General features: G+C 45.7%; 1 protein-coding gene across 3 annotated transcripts in view; it reads left to right on the top strand.

Moving 5' to 3' along the window:
* Lrch (Leucine-rich-repeats and calponin homology domain protein) overlaps positions 1-17,395 on the top strand; it is a 205,513-nt gene that overhangs the window by 109,747 nt on the left and 78,371 nt on the right. For all 3 annotated transcript variants that reach the window (XM_065439258.1, XM_065439257.1, XM_065439256.1), the window contains 2 exons: positions 9,220-9,351; positions 15,456-15,593. In XM_065439258.1, the coding sequence (XP_065295330.1) occupies positions 9,220-9,351; positions 15,456-15,593 (270 nt within the window). The remainder of the gene's footprint in view (positions 1-9,219; positions 9,352-15,455; positions 15,594-17,395) is intronic.

The following is a 17,395-nucleotide window of genomic DNA, read 5'->3' as shown; positions in this document are numbered from 1 at the left end:
CAGGGCTTGAAACAAACCATCGGACCAACATTGGTCACTGAGTCTGTGATAATGTGTCACACATCTACAAACCCCTTTCTTGCTGACATGGGTCACTGTAGATGCAGGAAATGTCACCTCCATGCTTGCGGGGATGCCACACGGTCGCTTTCCACACGATCTAGTTTACATGCACTTGCACTTCCACGTTGCGCACAGTTCTTTGAAATCCTTGAAAAACCTTGAAATAGAAAACAATGTTTTCAAGACCCTTGAAAGTCCTGAAATTTTTTGTTTCTCGTAAAAACCCTCGAACATCTTGAATACAGCCGAGCCCTCATATAACGGCCCCACTTAAGACAAACTTTTGCTTAAGACGAACGAAACCCGTGGGAATGTCAAAATATACCGTATTTACACGATTGTAAGTCGACCACTTTTTTCAAATTTGAAAATCTGAAGTGGGCGGTCGACTTACAATCGAAACCAAAACATGGCACCACCATAAAAGCGAGACCAATGGGAACTACAACGTAGTTACCATTTTCTGTTTGCTCTATGGCCATACCCATAGCTTTTCGCTATCCTGCGTGTTTGTTTGCTTTTCGGAAGGGTTTTTCAACATTTTTGAGAGTTTTACTGTGCACACAACACTCATGAGGGGGTGTCAATAGTTGATGGAAGCACCGCTGTTCTATTCACGGCGGCACCCTCAGTACGGCGGCGCTTGTGGGGAGCATCGGAAGTTCATGAAAGAGCAGACACCACTCGCAGGTTTCTCTTTGCCTGTTGCGCTTAGCAATCTCTATAGTTTGACGAAAGGCATTGGTTTGACGCATTCCACTTGACTGCCGGCTACAGGCTATTTCTATGCTTCCTCAGTCATCATGAGTGCTCCAGGCTCACTAATCATTCGGCACTCGTTCACAGCAGCGTTCAAGAGGGCTGCCATCTTTTACGCCGAAGAAACAAATAACTGCCCAGCGGGCTGCAAGTTCGATGTTTCTGAACAGGTGGTGCGAGAGTGGCGACTGCAGCGAAGCAAAATTTTCACCTGTGGAGGCAAGTGAGGAATTTCCCATGTTCTGAAGTCTGGACGCTTTCCGGAGCTGTAGGCCAAGCTTGCGGCGTACGTCACTGAAATGCAGGATCGGTGCCTGCCAGTGAAGTGCGACACGGTCATGAAACAAGCCCGGATCTTCACCCTTTAAGGACCTGCTCCGCCATGAGTACAACGAGTGGCTGGCTGCAGAAGACCGCGAACTTACGTCACCTGGATCTGTCAAAAGAGCCTCCCTGGTAGCTGCGTGTGGTTGGATGCATTCGGCGTGGGCTTGGGCTACTGTTCCACAAGATGTCATGGTACAGTCGTTTGCCAAATGTGGAATTTCGCTGGATGACGACGCACTGTAGGACCGTAGCAGTGCTGACGATGGCAGCACTAGTTAAAACGAGTAGTCCAGTGACCATGTCAGCTGCTAATCAATTTTCGTTATCGAATTTGCCCTTGGGTATGCTCCTTCTTTTTTTTTTTTTTTTTTTCCTGTCACGCGATTTGGGGGGGGTTGACTTGCATTCTAGTCGACTTACTATCGTGTAAATACGGTACATTATTTGAATGGCTAAAAATCGCACATACAACAAACGTCTTTGAGCTCGGCTGATAGTTACAGCGTACGCAAGGTGTAAACCTGGCTACGCATTGCGAGATGGCGACGGTCTCGGACTCCTTTGTGCATGCGGGCTGCTTTCCCACGAGTGTTGGCCTGCAAATCCACTCCGCTCCCTTCTCCTCCCTCTTTCTCACAACTCCCTCGCTTGTGTCAGCAGGCGTGCTACAGTGCTGGCTGCCGGCTTAAGTCCAGAAGTTTCATTTTCTTGACGTCACCGGGAAGCAGGCCTGTGTGCTACTGGCTCGTCCTCGACAACTGCCCAGCGCACCATGTAGAACCTTCTCTGACAATAGTGACTCGTACTTTTCTGGCCGCATAATACCACTTCAAGAGTGCAGTCACTTGTGGCATTGTGGAGCACGTACTCGTCGCCCTTGACCACTCAGCTGCCAACTTGCCACTTCAAGTTTCAGTGTATTCAGCCGTTGAGATGGTCAAGGCAGCCTGAGCGGAGATGACAGCTGCTTGCATGCGGAACTGTTTCCAAAAGGCCAGCTTCGTCAGCATAGTACCTGATGCCGAGCCTGAAGCTTCTGGAGATCAGTTCGGAAGCGATTTGTGGTAGCGCGTCATTGACTCCGACATGGGAGGCCATGACATTGGCTGGGATGATTTTATTTCAACTGATGAAGATGCTAATATAGCGGAACCGTGCATGGACAAAGACATTGTTTGGGATGAAGCGCGAGCCTAGAACGATGCGGAGTAATCGGACGACGAAACTTTGGAGCCGGCACCTGTAAGCGTGCCTGTGGCTTGGGCGACATAGAGGGCCTCTGGCAACTTATCCATGCCAAGGGCCTCGGCGAAGAGCATGCTTCTGCTTTAAGTAAGCTGGAGAAAGCCCTCAACGGATCTTCACTGCAGAGACAGACAAGCAACACTTACTTTTTTTTTTGTAAAGAAATAAATTTAGGATTTTGACTAGCAACTTTTTTTAAGCTTTGGTTCACTTGCTGCTACGAAGTTTGGGATAAAACGAACGGCTGCCGTGGGACATTCAGGTTTGTTATAAGCAGACTCTACTGTAATACAGTCTGGCGAATACAGATGGCGAATCAGCATGAACCTAGCAACCATCCCATTTTATAAACTATGGCCCAGTAAAATAAAAAGATGTGAGCTGTCACACTAGCCTGCGCGTCACAAACATGCGCGTCTTTGATCCCCACGCCTTGGAGGGCATGCCTTTGTCGCAGGCACACCCTTTCGCACCTCTGTCTGACAGAGCCTGACAGCGCCCAGTCGGCGCTGTTGGGCTCATGTTTTGAAGGAGTGGAAGAGAGATGGAAGAAAGGCATGCAAAGCTGGTGAGGCAGCGAAATCATGCCGCAACTAGTGTGTGGCACAAAAGTGGGTGCGGTGGCTGCAATTTTTTTTCTTCACGCAGCCCTCACGCCTTATCTTAGAGGTAATCAGTGGTGGGTGCAAACACTGGTCGAGCCAAAATGGCTGATAGTGTCATCCCACTGCAAGCTACACTATCAGCCACAGTGGCCTAGTTGAGGCGAAAGCTTTTCAGGCTTCCTCTTTTGTACCATTCATTTAGTGACATAATCAATATGGCACAAAACTGCATGTTTGGTTGTGGACTCTCAAATTCAGCTGAATTACCTTTCTCTCATGGAAACTTGTTCATTTTTTTTTTTTCAGATTGCGCAATAATGCAGAAAGCTTTATGGTCTTTACAGTGCAAGAAAAATGTCAGCGACTGTACTTATTTGCATAGAAGATCTAATTTCAGCATAAAAGAATTGTATTATGATGAAGTGCCTATTTCACAGACTTCATTGTAGCTAATTATGATTATAGTGTTGTGGAATTGTTATAGTAAGAAATTGCTACACGGGATCTCGCTCTGCCCCCAAAAGGGCTTGACGAGGTTAAATGTCCTTGAATTTTTGTCTCCGAGATATGTACGAGCCCTGAATTTGAAATAGTTCAGGTTTCCGCGTCAAGTGAGACAGTTGCGGTGTCTATGTCAAGGAATATAAAAAAAAAACAAGAAAAAATATTTTGCTTTGGAGGCAACTAGGAGCTTCCTCTTTGTTGGTGGTTTTCTTGGCAGTGCTTGGGTGGCAGAATTTATAGAAAATAGCAACTGCACAGGCCAAGAGCCAATAGCGACATTTTCGTGAATAGCTTATACGGTGACAACTTATGGGTTGATGAGTGGAGTGGTTAATTTTGGGCTTTCTCTATACAGTGGAATCTCGATGATACGAATCTCACGGGGTCACGAAAAATATCCGTATCAGCCGAAATTCGTATCATCGAAACAATTAAAACTAACTAAATCAAAGAGTCAGTGGTGAACTCACTCAGACACACGCACGTAAAAAGGATTTATTTCTTGTAGAAAATTCCCTAATGTCCTCTGCCTCTTATTCTTTGTCAGGTCAATTAGCAGGCTTTGTTCAAATCCATAAAAACGCGCGCACGTGTCGTCGCTGATTTCGTTCGCGCACGCCTCAGAACTTAGCGCGCATGCAGCGTTTCAGCCGCCGGTGGTGGGTCCTTCGCCGTCGCCCACGTCTAACACAAAGAACGCGGCCCGAAGCGCAGCAGCCACTCCGTCCAATGGCACGCGGAAAATGAAGAAAAGCACAAAAGCAACACAAGTGCCACCGCTTCAAACTCTTCGCGCCCAGTCGCGGCCTCCGCGCTGTCCGGCGCCGCATTTGCGCCTGCGCACCAAAAGAGAGAGGGACAAATCGCGTAACTGCGCGCTGTTCTCTTTCACTGCCATCGGTGGGGCTCATGCTCGCAGTCGCGTCCATCCGTGTGCTGGAATCGTGCCAACTGTGGTCTCTCCTCCGCGCAGCGGCGCAACCTCCTCCCCTCCTTACCAACCGGCGCGCCGGTCAGGGGCGCAGCTGCGCATAGCAACCGTGACGTCACACAGTAGCGGTAGAACGGGCGCGCGTGCGTCGGCGGTGGCACCGCCGCTCCTTCGCCAGCCGTTTCGTTGCAGTCGAGTGAGAGGCCCGTGTTGCGCGCCATGCGGTTCGGGGAAGCGCCAGCGGACGCCGGATTCCCCCAACACCAAGCGCCAGAAGAACAAGGAGCGAATGCGCATGCCACGAATGAACATGTCACCAGATGCGAAAGCAAGGAAGGCAGAAAAGAAACGCCAACAGCGACTGATTAGATCGCCGGGTACCAAAGGCAGGGAAGCAGAACGAAAGCGGCAGCAGCGACAGGCGATATCGCCGAACACCAAAGCGAATGAATTGGAGCGCAGACGGCAGCAGCGTCTGGCTTTCGCCAAGCACACTTTCAAATTTCCAATGTCTTCGGTAATTTTCGTATCAACCGACGCGGGTCGAAAATTGATTCGTAACAACCATTCTCTAACACGTTGCGAAGTAATGGGGCTCGGCCGGGACCACAGAAAAATTCGTATCATCCAGAAATTCGTATCAGCCGTGATCGTATCATCGAGATTCCACTGTAACAGCGGTTCTCAGCCATGGATTTCTCGGGGACCACTTGTGGACTGGTGAAAGTGATGGGGGACCCCTTGCCATGATGAGGGGGGTTATAAATTAACATAACATGCGGTGTGAAACAGGTGTGTTTAATTGCTACCTGGCAAAGAATGGTAAAACAAAAGTGCCACATCAATTCAATCTGGACAGCTTGTCAATAGATGGTGCGGTCACACTTAAGCAGAGTTACATATCTGCAGCCACATTCAACCTGTTTTTGTATTTGTTTCTGGAAGTGGCGCAAGCCTGGAACAAGCATGCTCGCGTGCATATGTCGTAGGAAACTGCAACAAAAGCTTTATAGCTATCCGATGGAGAAGGGGAAACATTTTTGCAGTCCTCAACCAGAATCGAATGCCTCAAGGCTTGTTGTGGCCACACCCGCAAGTAAATAAGCAAAAGAAAAACACATTTTTGCTGGCGGGGATGTCGCAGACTCCAAAAATGACTTCACAGACCCCCGGAGGAACCACTGCTGTGTAACAACAATAAAGAACAATCTGCCGCAGTATTCTGCAGTTGGTTATATCAATATTTCACTGTATGTGCCACTGTACAGGCACGAAAAACATTCCTTAAATTTCTCCGATGCTGAGCGGTATCGAACCCGCGCCACAGCGGTTCCTCAAGGACAGCAACCCAATGCATTAGCAGGCTGCACCACAAATGCAATGGTTATGTGCCGCTTTTCGGTACACTCCTTTTAGGCCAATGCTTTAGCGAGATGCGCCATGAATTAATTCTCTAGGTGCCATTCCGTATGTGCCACTCTTCAGTGAACCTCTGACCAACTGGGGTCACTGCGCGTGTGCCACCGAGTGTGCGGCAAACGGGGGAACAATTCTCACTGTTGGCAGGTACCGACCACGCTATGCTTCTCGTCTCGGAAGCCACATGCGGACTTCTTGGCAGTGCCACTAGATAGCTCAGCGTGTCTCGAAAGGAGCTCCAGAGAGGACCCGTCTGCCATTTCTCAGTGTTCACACGCACTGGCACGCCATGCATTTCGGAGGCCAGGTGCGGGCTTCGTGGTAGCGGCAGTAGATAAGATGGTGCCTAGTCTTCTTAAGGAAGCGCGAAAGAGAAATCCTGCTGCAGTACACGCCTCATACAGAACTAGTTTCCACAGTGGCGATACATTGTGTCGCTATATTGTCGCTATATTAGCAGTCATCCAGTGCTAATCGCACTACCATCGACAGTCATCGTGAAATGGGTTCATTATTGCTTGAGATAATTAAGTAACAATTTTCATTTGTTTTTAGAAGGATAGACAAATAATCATTGCACAATAATGTAGAAATAACACATGGATCAATACTAAAATCATGTGACATGCAATGACGGAAGCACTTTTATGATTGGTTCATTTTTTCTTGTGTTATAGCACCCTGAACTCCAGTATTTTGAACATGGTCATGCATGGTGACGCAAAAGACAAGTTTTAAAAATGTTAGAATAGAACTTTTTTATATCTGCTCCAAATGTTGTGTGCTCCAAACATTTAGCCTTGTGCAGCTAAAATAATTATTCTTCTACCTGCGATAGATACTGATTTATCACAGTAAACAGTTGGCTTTGTGTCAAAATGTTTATTTTGTGAAAATGAAGAAGACAAACAAATCACCTGCCCTATAGCTTTAAAATTAATGTATTATGGCTGAAATATTGACTTACGAGATAAGGAACTGGCAGCTAAAAAAAAATAATTGGTACAGATTCCAAACATGCAGTTATACAAAATTCAATTTTTTTGTCATTGTTAAGACCAAAGACCCTCGCCCCCTTAAGAAGAAGATATAATAGAGTTGGGCAGGTCATGTAACAGACAGAGCAGATAGCTGTTGGAGTGACAGAATGGGGTTCTAAAAGCAGTAGGAACATAGTTGAGGACAGTGGAAGATTATGTGGGGTGATGAAGTTATGAAGTTTTTAAGCGTAGCATGGAGTCAGTTGATGTATGACGTGGGTAGTTACCACCAGGACACTGGCTTTCGGCCTGCAGTGGATATGGATATGTGGATAATGATGAGAATTGAAAAGATAGATGCTTTATAAAAGGAAGCTGAAAAACTGGGAACACACTAAAGCTTCTACATTGAAGGTGGCATGTAATAGCATTAAAGGATGCCTGGCTCCTTTTCACGCTTGCCTGCAACTGCAGCTTATGCAACCGTTATCTTTACCGGGAAACATTTGCAGCGAACTTTTTGTGCGAAGGCAAGCTTTCTGGTTCTTTTCTGATCCATGGCAGCCATTACCACTGCTTCTGTGGATGATAGAAATGCGTTATGGTTGTTAGAAAGCATGCTGTGCGTGCCGCTTTGTGGTTGGTAGAAACACGGCGCATGGCATGCTGTCATTGGTAGACATGTTTCGCTCATGGTCAACTCACACTCGATGGCATCGATGCTGTGCTCAATTCATAACAGGGCCTTTACAGCTTTCACTTTAAAAGGTTTTGCTCATCTAACATGCTGCTTCAGATGGAAGTGACAACATGTGAAGTGACACAAATGATGCACACCCAACTTTAACTACATATGTTCTCAGGCACTTTAAGAGCTAATCAAACTACAATCGAACCCACCTATAACAATATTCAAAGGCCCAGAAAATGACCCGGTTATAACCGGACCGCACAGACACACAGAAAAAAGAAGGGAACAGAGGGGGCCGACATCAGACATAATAATTAGACAGAAAATAGTAGTCAGACCCACTTCTAATTGTGGTGTCCCCGTGAACACTTATGTGTTGTATGGTAAGATAAACTGCTTACTATAATGTTCCTGTAAATCTGGTTACTGGGTGTCTGCACCGAAGGGGGAAAAGGAACACAGTGTACTGTAAAATAAAAAAAAAGAGTAAAAATAAGATTTGAGTCGCCACAGCTGCCTGCATGTCGCCCAACACGTCTTCCCTGCATTGAGAGCCTCATGCACCTCTCTCCCTTCCACGCCTCCCACTTGTGCTTCAGAGGTGTGGATAGGAGATGCGCCAAGACGTGTGCCGATGCAAGGAAGGCGTGCTGGACGGCATGTGCACCACAAATGCGGGTGCAGCGAAAATTCGCCGTATGTAGGCAAGTGGGGCGGTTCCAGGTTTTTGTCTTTTTCTCCTCGATTCTGCTTTCTTTTTTCTTTCAGCCCAGGCCCCCAGTAGCCAGATTTACAGGAAAATTCTACAGTCGACTTATGTCTATTCGACCCTGATGGTACTCATGAAACAGATTTAATTATCAGTGAGGACGAATTAAACAAGATTAAGAAAAAAATGCCAGAACACACCGCTGATTCATTAGATAGTATTTGCCCACTTCTAACGCACCCCCAAATTAAACAGGCACACACTTTCTTTGTGGCCAAAGCAGAAAACTAATGTATAAATGAGATTGAAGCTCCTACATTAAGTAGAACACGCACGATGCAGTCCGGACGAAGCTCAGGCCGCTTCCCATGTTAAACGTAGTTGCAGGCGTATGCTGCATACATTTGCAACACCGCACTGACGTAAATCTAGCGGTGGAGTCGCAATGCAATACACTGCATGGTCATTTGCAGTAGTGCGTGCAATTAGGGCAGGGCGCATGCGCCATCGCACTGTGAAAGAAGCAGATTGTTTCTGACCTGATACCGTTGACACTGATGTTTGATTGCCAGTAGCCTATTTTCCAAGCCCACCAAAGCACCACCTCCTCCTTCTCTTCATATTCTTGGCTTGCAGCGTGAAATGACACGCGCACAGACTAGAAGAAGGCAGTCTGTGTGTGTGTCATTTCGCACTACAAACCAAGAGTATGTTACCATACCAACTCGCCCAACTTTCTATCCTCATTCTCTCCCACTGTACTTTTAATCCATTACAATATTACATGAGGAGCAAATTTGATGTGATAAGAAAAAGCTCATATATGGCGTGTTGTCAAAGTTTACGGCTTGTGTGAATAATGTGAATGATTATAGGACTGAAACTTTGACAATAGTGAAGACTAGCTTGAGCAAAAGTCAGCTTAAGTAGTGAACATTCACACACATCACACAGAACATGACGAGTGGGTTCACTGTGATTCCCAGGCATCCAGTGATGGGATGAGGACACCACCACGACCGAGCCGTGCTGGCACTCCCCAGGGTGGCGACTTCACCATCCGCCGAGGCCTGGAGAGGGCACGCGAGGAGCACGACCTCATCGAGCAGCTTCGATGGGTGAGAGTTCTCGCTGCACTTCTGAGGCAGAAAAACCGGGTTGTTCGTATTGCCTGGCTCATTTACATTGCTGAGGACAGAACACAGGGATGGGCATTGTGCGGTACACTTTCTGTGTGGCGTGGACAGAAGGCTACCTCCATTTCTAGCCACACAGTGTCTCTGTAACGCTTCCCAAGGCCGCAGTGCAAGTAATTACACCTGAACTTCATCATAACAGTTAAAGCAAGAGCCAAATGCACTTTATCATTACTTTCAATTACTTCATCAGTTATCAGCACTTGTGTCTGTCTTCTTTGCCTTAGGTTTGCGTTAAAGTTGCACCATTTATTTCTATCATGTGCACTAGAACATCGTTGGTATGATCCCAGTTAAGTACGATTTCCCGACACCAATGTTTGCGATCAAGAACACAAATATGAGGCAATAGAGTTGCATTCGTTTTTTTGCCAACTCATGAGTTGATTTTTCAGTACCAACGTTCAGTACGTCATCAAACTGCGGTCGTATTATACGTTTTCTGGCCACTAGATCCCATTGTACGAGTTGGGGTCGGGCATGTCAAGAGGTGGTAGCTGGCCCATGCCGTCGTCCGGATCATCCACGCTAGGGACGTGGTTGAAGGGAGTGACTTTTTCATACCGAATACTAGAAGTACGGAATTTAGTTATAACATTTACATGAAGACTGGAGAATGTTACATTTCATCAGTCTAGCATGACTGAAACAAATCGCACCAAGCAACCGAAAATGGCTGCTTAAAACTCAATGTTCTCCCTAGACCCCAGGCAAGGGAAATCTGCTGCTCCACCTTCGTCCAGTCGGAGCTTCCAATGTCGTCGATGTACCCGCCTTGGAGGCCGACGGTTCACACACTCACTCCCGCACTTTTGTTTCACTGAACACACAGAGGGGAGAGGGTCCTCGTAAAAGCTGGTGCATCTTGATTCCAGAACTGACTCCTCAGTTAGCTTCCTCGTATGTCAAGATTAACGGAGTCCATGGGCAAGCCCCACCCTTTTCCAGGAGTTCTCTTGCTCCAATTAGACTGTGAAGGCCAACTAACTATACTCAGTCCGCCAAATGGGGCTAGTCTTGCTGGCGCAATCGGGCTGTCCGAAGGAGGTGCATTGTTGGCTTCACGAAGCAATTCATCGCAGCAGGCTGGGAGAGGTTCAAAAGTCACTACCCTCTCCTGCTGGCCGATCGTAACACCATGCAAGCAAGAAAATGCGCGAGGCGCACGCGATCGAGAACAATATATAACGGCCTGTCACATCAGCTTCCCTGCAATACTCACCCACCTGAGTTACATTAAAACGGTGGCGCGCATTCAGTTTCTTATTCGAGCACCAGCAATTCACCTCACGGGTTGTCGCACACTGCATTCACAGCTATTGCCACCAAACCTATTAGGATCAGCAGCTTCACCTATATGTTTTATGGTGCATGGGGTGTAATGTCGTTGGTAGCGTACTACACACTTTTAGTAGGCAATAATCCTAACAGCCCGCTATTCCCTGCTGCAGGCGGCATGATGAGGGTGTCACATTTTGCTGATGCATGATGTGAGTGTCACATCCAGTGTTGCCAACCACCTTGATTTCGTTTCGGTTTCCTGTCGCTGTCTCTAAACAGTGTGCAATAGGAAAACAACAAACCGTGTCTCGAACCAGCGAAGCCCCACCAGTTCGACACGCGGTGGTATCTCATGCATCGTGCGCAATAATTCACATGATGTAGGTAGATGTCGGATACAGTTGAGTGTGTCAAATTTTTTAGTTACTTTGGATTCGACGTTTTCTCGTTTAGCTCGTTTTTTCTTGCATTTTTTGCCCGAACGACAAGGTGTGAACAAGGCTCTACTTTATATATGCACCAACTCACTCAGGTATCTCCTGTTGAGAAATGACTTCATTATATCCATTCATCATCAGCAGCAGCAGCAGCCTATTTTATGTCCACTGCAAGACGAAGGCCTCTCTCTGTTATCTCCAATTACTCCTGTCTTGTACCAAATGATTCCAACTAGCGCATGCGAATTTAATAATTTAATTGCCCCACCTAGCCTTCTGCCGTCCTCGACTGCACTTCTCTTCTCTTGGCATCATTCCATAACCCTAATGGTTCACCGGCAGGGTGTTTTGAGCACAAAAAACAAAGTAGTGGATGATGCCATGATGCAGGTGACCATCATCGAAACCAAATGAACACTTAAAAGCAGTGATGAAACGCAACACTGAAGCGTTGTGCGCGGGCTGACAGTATGTCAGGACAGTTGAGGTTGACTTTCCAGCTCAGAGAGAATCTCGCTTGTTACAAAGTTCGGGCCTCATACCAATGAGCTTGCTATGAGTTCATAGAAATAGCTCATATTTGAAATTATTTGCTTCTCTATGAATCTCCTTTTTATTCACATTTAAGAATGCTCGACTCAATTTGCCATGGGCTTTACCATTTTTTTTTCGAAGAAATTCTATTCATTGTGCATTTTACTAACACCTGCCTTCTGTTTTCTTTTGGAGCAAAGTAAACGCTGCTCCTTACTATTCAAACTGAATTAAGTAGTTTTTTTTAACATGCTTGCTAGAGAGTAACACCATTGGGCAGCATGGTGTCAGCCCATCTTTACATAAAACAAATTTCTGGGTCACTCAGGGAATCTTGCAAAGGGGCTCACGGAAAACCTGAAAAACTCGGGGAATTTATAAATGTGAACTTGGTAGACACCCTGATTGGTTATCTAACCTATGCATGACATAACCTGCCCAGCTCCATTTTTTCATCTTAATGTCAATTAGAATATTGGCTACGCCCATTAGTTCTCTTATCCAAACCGCCCTCTTTATGTCTCTTAACATTATGCCCAGCATTCTTTATTGCATCGCTCTTTGCACGGTCCTTAACTTGTTCTCAAGTTTCTTTGTCAGTCTCCAAGTTTCTGTCGGATATGTCAGCACCAGTAAATTGCACTGATTGTATACCTTCCTTTTCAATGATAATAGTATGCTTCCGGTCAGGAGCTGGCAATGTCTGCCGTATGCGATCCAACCAATTTTTATTCTTCTATGAATTTCCTTCTCATGATCAGGGTTCCCTGTGATTAATTGACCTAGGTAAATGTACTCCTACACAGACTTTAGAGGCTGGCTTGCGATCTTGAACTCTTGTTTCCTTGCCCGGTTATTTATCATTATCTTTGTTATCTGCATATTAATCTTCAATCCCACTCTTACACTCTCTCTGTTAAGGTCCTCAATCATTTGTTGAAACTCGTCTGCATTGTTGCTGAATGGAACAATGTCATTAGCAAACCCAAGGTTGCTGAGATATTCGCCGTCGATCCTTACTCCTAAGCCTTCCCAGTTTAATAGCTTGAGTACTTCTTCTGGGCTTTACCATTTTTTCCGAAGATATTCTATTGGTTGTGCATTTTACTAACACCTGCCTTCTGTTTTTTTTTGGAGCAAAGTAAACGCTGCTCCTTACTATTCAAACTGAATTAAGTCGTTAATTAAGTCGTGTTAATGCTATTCACGCAGTGAATAGCATTAGAAAGATTGTGTCTCCTTGCCTGACTCCTTTCTTCACAGGAATATTCCTACTTTTCTTGTGTAGAATTAGGGTAGCTGTGGAATGTCTGTAAATGTTTTCCAGGATATTTACATAAGTGTCCTCTATTCCTTGATTACGTAATGTTTCTACGACTGATCGTATCTCTACTGAATCAAATACCTTTTCGTAACCTATGAAAGCCATATAGAGAGGCTGATTGTACTCTGCGGATTTCTCGATTACGTGATTAATGACATGGATGTGATCCATTGTAGAGTATCCCTTCCTGAAGCCAGCCTGTTCCCTTGGTTGGCTAGAGTCCTGTGTTGCCCTTATTCTGTTGAAAGTTACCTTGGTGAATATTTTCTATAATACTATATTTTCTGTAATAAGCCAGCCTAGTTACGGTTTCATTCATTGCCTCTATGTCATCTTCATCTCTCTGTTCTAAGGCTGCATATTTGTTTGCAAGTGCCAACCTGAATTTGTCTTCTTTTACCCTTACTGCATCTAGGTTGACCTGTTTCTTCATGACCAATTTTACTTTTTCTCTCTTCAAATTGAGGTGAATCCTAGACATCGCCAACCTGTGATCATGACTCTTTACCCTACCTAACACTTCTACATCCTGCACTATGCTCAGATCGGCAGAAAGTATGAAATCTATTTCATTTCTTGTTTGATCATTAGGGCTTTTCCAGGTCCACTTACTGTAGCTACGCTTCCTGAAGAAAGTGTCATATCCATTACTCTATTACATCTATTGCTGCCCTTAAAGATGTCCTGTACCATCCCTTGGGCCTAGTGAAAAAACATAGTCCACGGATAGCGTATGCTGCTGTGAACATCTCTGTCAAGTTTTGCAGTCGTGCGCGGCACGTGGAGCTCGCAAGTCGAGAACAAAGTCACCTTTCTCTCAAGTTCGCCCTCTTCAACAGAAGCCTGCTCCTCACTCATTTCTAGACGCTTTGTTTCGTAATATATCAGATTCCCATACATGGCTGCTATCGGCCAATAGACATGTTATGTTCCTTTGTAGATACAAGTGTGTCTTTACAAACTTTGTCCAATCTTACCCCGCAATCTTGATTCTGGCAATTTGTATCATTTTTGTGGCGTATATCTTGCTAATAAAACGTTTATGCATGAAAAGTGCATTCATTCTGCTTTTTGTTTATGTATTACAGAAAATACTGAGCAGTGTAGTTCCTTCAGAAAAAAAATCTGGCGTAACCTACAAGAAACACCTATTTTCCCCATGGTAGGGAAAGAGTTAACAAATTTTTGGGCCCCTTCGAGTTCGAATTATTGAGATTCATCTGTAGTGAAGCTTGTTATGTGTAGGTTTAGCTGTATTTGCTTTGTCTAGTGTTTTAGATTCAACTGAAAAGACATGGATTACTAAATTTTCTTTGCGTCTCATGTAACGATCCAAAAGTGTGTGCTACAAAAACCAATATGTCTGCTACAAATGCACATTTTTCCCTGTTCTAACACTGCTATTTTTTTAGTCATGATCTTTCCTTGGCTGGAGCAGGTTTCACGCAATAGTCGGTCTTTATGGCGCAAGGATTTTCCACTTTGGGGCCTCATGGAATGCACCAGTATTCAAGGGGTCCTGAACAGTTTTTCAGCACACTTGTGATATGTCATGTGTCATCTGTGTTTACAAAGTAAAAAAATAATGCAAGCAGTTGCACTACAGTCCAACATGAAGAGCTAGCCGAGTTCAAACTTTCTAGAAACAAGTCTCCCCACTAGGAGTGTAGAGAGGCGTTTGCACAAGGCTCACCCTACGAGCCATGGTCAGGAAAGGGCACGACGCTTCTCCACTCGGCAACGCACAAAGGTGCTATGGCAGGGTTCATTGACTTTCCGACATGGCGCATTGAAGGCTCCAGAGTCAGATCGCCAACAAACGTGGGTTTATTCACCCAAGATACAGCACAGTGCGACAGTCGCGGTGCTTACAGGCAAAGGCTCACCGCAAGACCGATCGAGTATGCGCGCCTGCTGCGCTAGGGCTAACTGGTAAACGGTCCACCAAGCGCGAGAACGAGGAGTCGCGGGAGCAAAGGTACCATGTAGCTAACTCGTTGCGGGCCTGTGAGCATCTGCCGCGGTGATGAAGCGCTGAGCGAAAGAGAGCTCGGGTGGAGAGGGCAGGGTGCCCGGGGGAACGCCACTCGGGAGGCCAATCAGTACGCGTCCTGGTGACACTTGTTCCACGGTGATTCGAGCCGGGGAGAGAGCAGCACGGTTTAAGCGGGAAATTAGCTCCGGCACGCTAGCTGTGTCTGCCATGTTGCTGTTACGGCGGCGGTTCGCAGAGAATGCGCGAGCTGGGGGATGAGGCACGGGGAGGCACCTCGATCCCCACAGAGGAGACTGCCACATTCAAGAAAAGGGTGTAAAAAAGGAAATGGATACAGGCAGCAAATGATCTGCCTGCGAGTGATAGTGGAAGAGCACTATCTGGGTCTTGCCAAGGCTTGGTAGCTGCTCCCACTGCACCGTGTGAATGCCTGCCCTGCTGTTGTGCTGTGCAGGTGATTGAGAGCAGACTAAAGGTCCAACTGCCAGCTGAAATTGGCCCATCCCTTGTGGATGGAGTGGTCCTGTGCCACCTGGCCAACCAAGTGCAACCACGATCTGTTGCCTCCATCCACGTGCCCTCTGCTGCCACGGTGAGATGTGACACCTTCTGCTATATAAAAAGACTGCACCCAATATTTGGGCCAAGTGCAGTTGCCGAGCCTTTTTTTAAGGCTACTTGGTTGTTTGGAATTTTTCGTTACACTGCCACATGCCCCTTTAATCAATGTATAATGGCACAATAAAGTGGCTTGCCTATTTTTTTGTTGATGGTCTGTTTGTACCACATGTTGCACTCTTTTCTGAGACATGCGGCTACCTTCCCTGAATGGCTGTTTTCTGCAGCTGCCTGTAGGCAGCTGCAGAAAACCTTGAGGGGGCAAGGCACTTCAAGAAATTTTATTTTTTTCAACAGTTTGAATAAAATTTACGCAGGTAATGTATTTTCGCTAGCTGATCTCTAGAATGAAATAATTTTTTTCTATGATACATATTTTTATGATATCCAAAACAAAATGTTCTTTGTTTAGGACCTAAGTAGCTATTTAACAGCAACTTGCATGGCAATGCACAGCACATAGAATCGATTCTGAATGTTCATAGTGTATCGTAAGCTATAAGTCATTATTTTAGGCCGTTTTGAAGCAAAGTTATAGGTTGTCAATCTTAGTCATAACAAATGCCCAACTTGATATTTTTATATTATCAAGGTGGGCATTTTTAAGGTGAAAGCCTTTCTAGGCTCATGGTGAAGTTTCTGTCAGCAGACCTGACCGCCGGAGTGTCCGCCGAAGCATCATCACGCCATATGAAGACAGATTAAAGAATGAAAAATGATTGGTAGTGACAGTTAGTAAATGATAACGTTATAATAGAGATCAGTAGAGGTTAATACTGACTAGTAATGACCAATATGTCTAACAGTGGCTTGTAATGACCATAATTGATTAGAAATGCCTAGTAATAAGTAGTAATGCCTACTAATGACATTTAATGACTACTAATGACTACGAAATTACCAATATGTTTAATGATGGCTTGTAATAACCACAATTGATTACAAATGACTAAAAATGCTTAGTAGTGAGCAGTAACGACTACGAAATGACCGATATGTCTAATAACAACTCGTAGCGACTACAATTCATTAGAAATTACTAAAAATGCTTAGTAATGACCAGTAATGACTAATAATGACTGAAATTACTTGTAATCACTACTGTGGGGTTCTCACTCATGCTCTTGGGACAAAGGAACGACAACACAGTAGTGCAAGCAATCACAAGGACATTTATTGCACCTTTCATAGACTAATGCGTGATAGCCGAGTTGCTATCCACAAAACATACCGATGGCCATTTGACAAATCGAAGTAGTCCGACTCGCCGCGAACGGTTAGCGAGCGTATATGTTCACACCAGGCTGAACACTAATACCTGGTCATTCGCACCTGAGATTACGTGAACGGTGGCGCCTTCGAACAAGGCCTCGCGAGATGGTCTCGCAGAAGCATGGATCGGCGCATACGCGGAACATCTGCATCACTTGCCGACCCGGAGCCAAAGAGGAAGAGCTTACTCCCTGTCGCTCCCGACCAGCCCCACTGTTTGGTGGTGCTAGCAGTGCCATACTCGCGCCATCTCTCGTAATGCACTGCAAACAAACCGACAACCAGTGGCACTAAGCTACGTGGAGAAGGCAGATTACAGGAGACGCGAGACGTGCAGGGAAAACAACATATCAAGGGACGCGTGAGAGTCGCGCATCCCCACATCCCCCCAACTTTAAATAACTATATTCCGGCGAAACATGTCACACAGTCTAACATCAACGCGTGCTTCACGAACAAGAGCTGGTGCATGCAGCAGTAGCCATGCTGAGGAAATGTCTATGC

This window comes from Dermacentor albipictus, chromosome 1 (assembly GCF_038994185.2).
Source record: "Dermacentor albipictus isolate Rhodes 1998 colony chromosome 1, USDA_Dalb.pri_finalv2, whole genome shotgun sequence".
Classification (NCBI taxonomy): Eukaryota; Metazoa; Arthropoda; class Arachnida; order Ixodida; family Ixodidae; genus Dermacentor; species Dermacentor albipictus.
The sequence above is the reverse complement of the archived record's forward strand: the minus strand, read 5'-3'. Positions and strand labels throughout refer to the sequence as shown.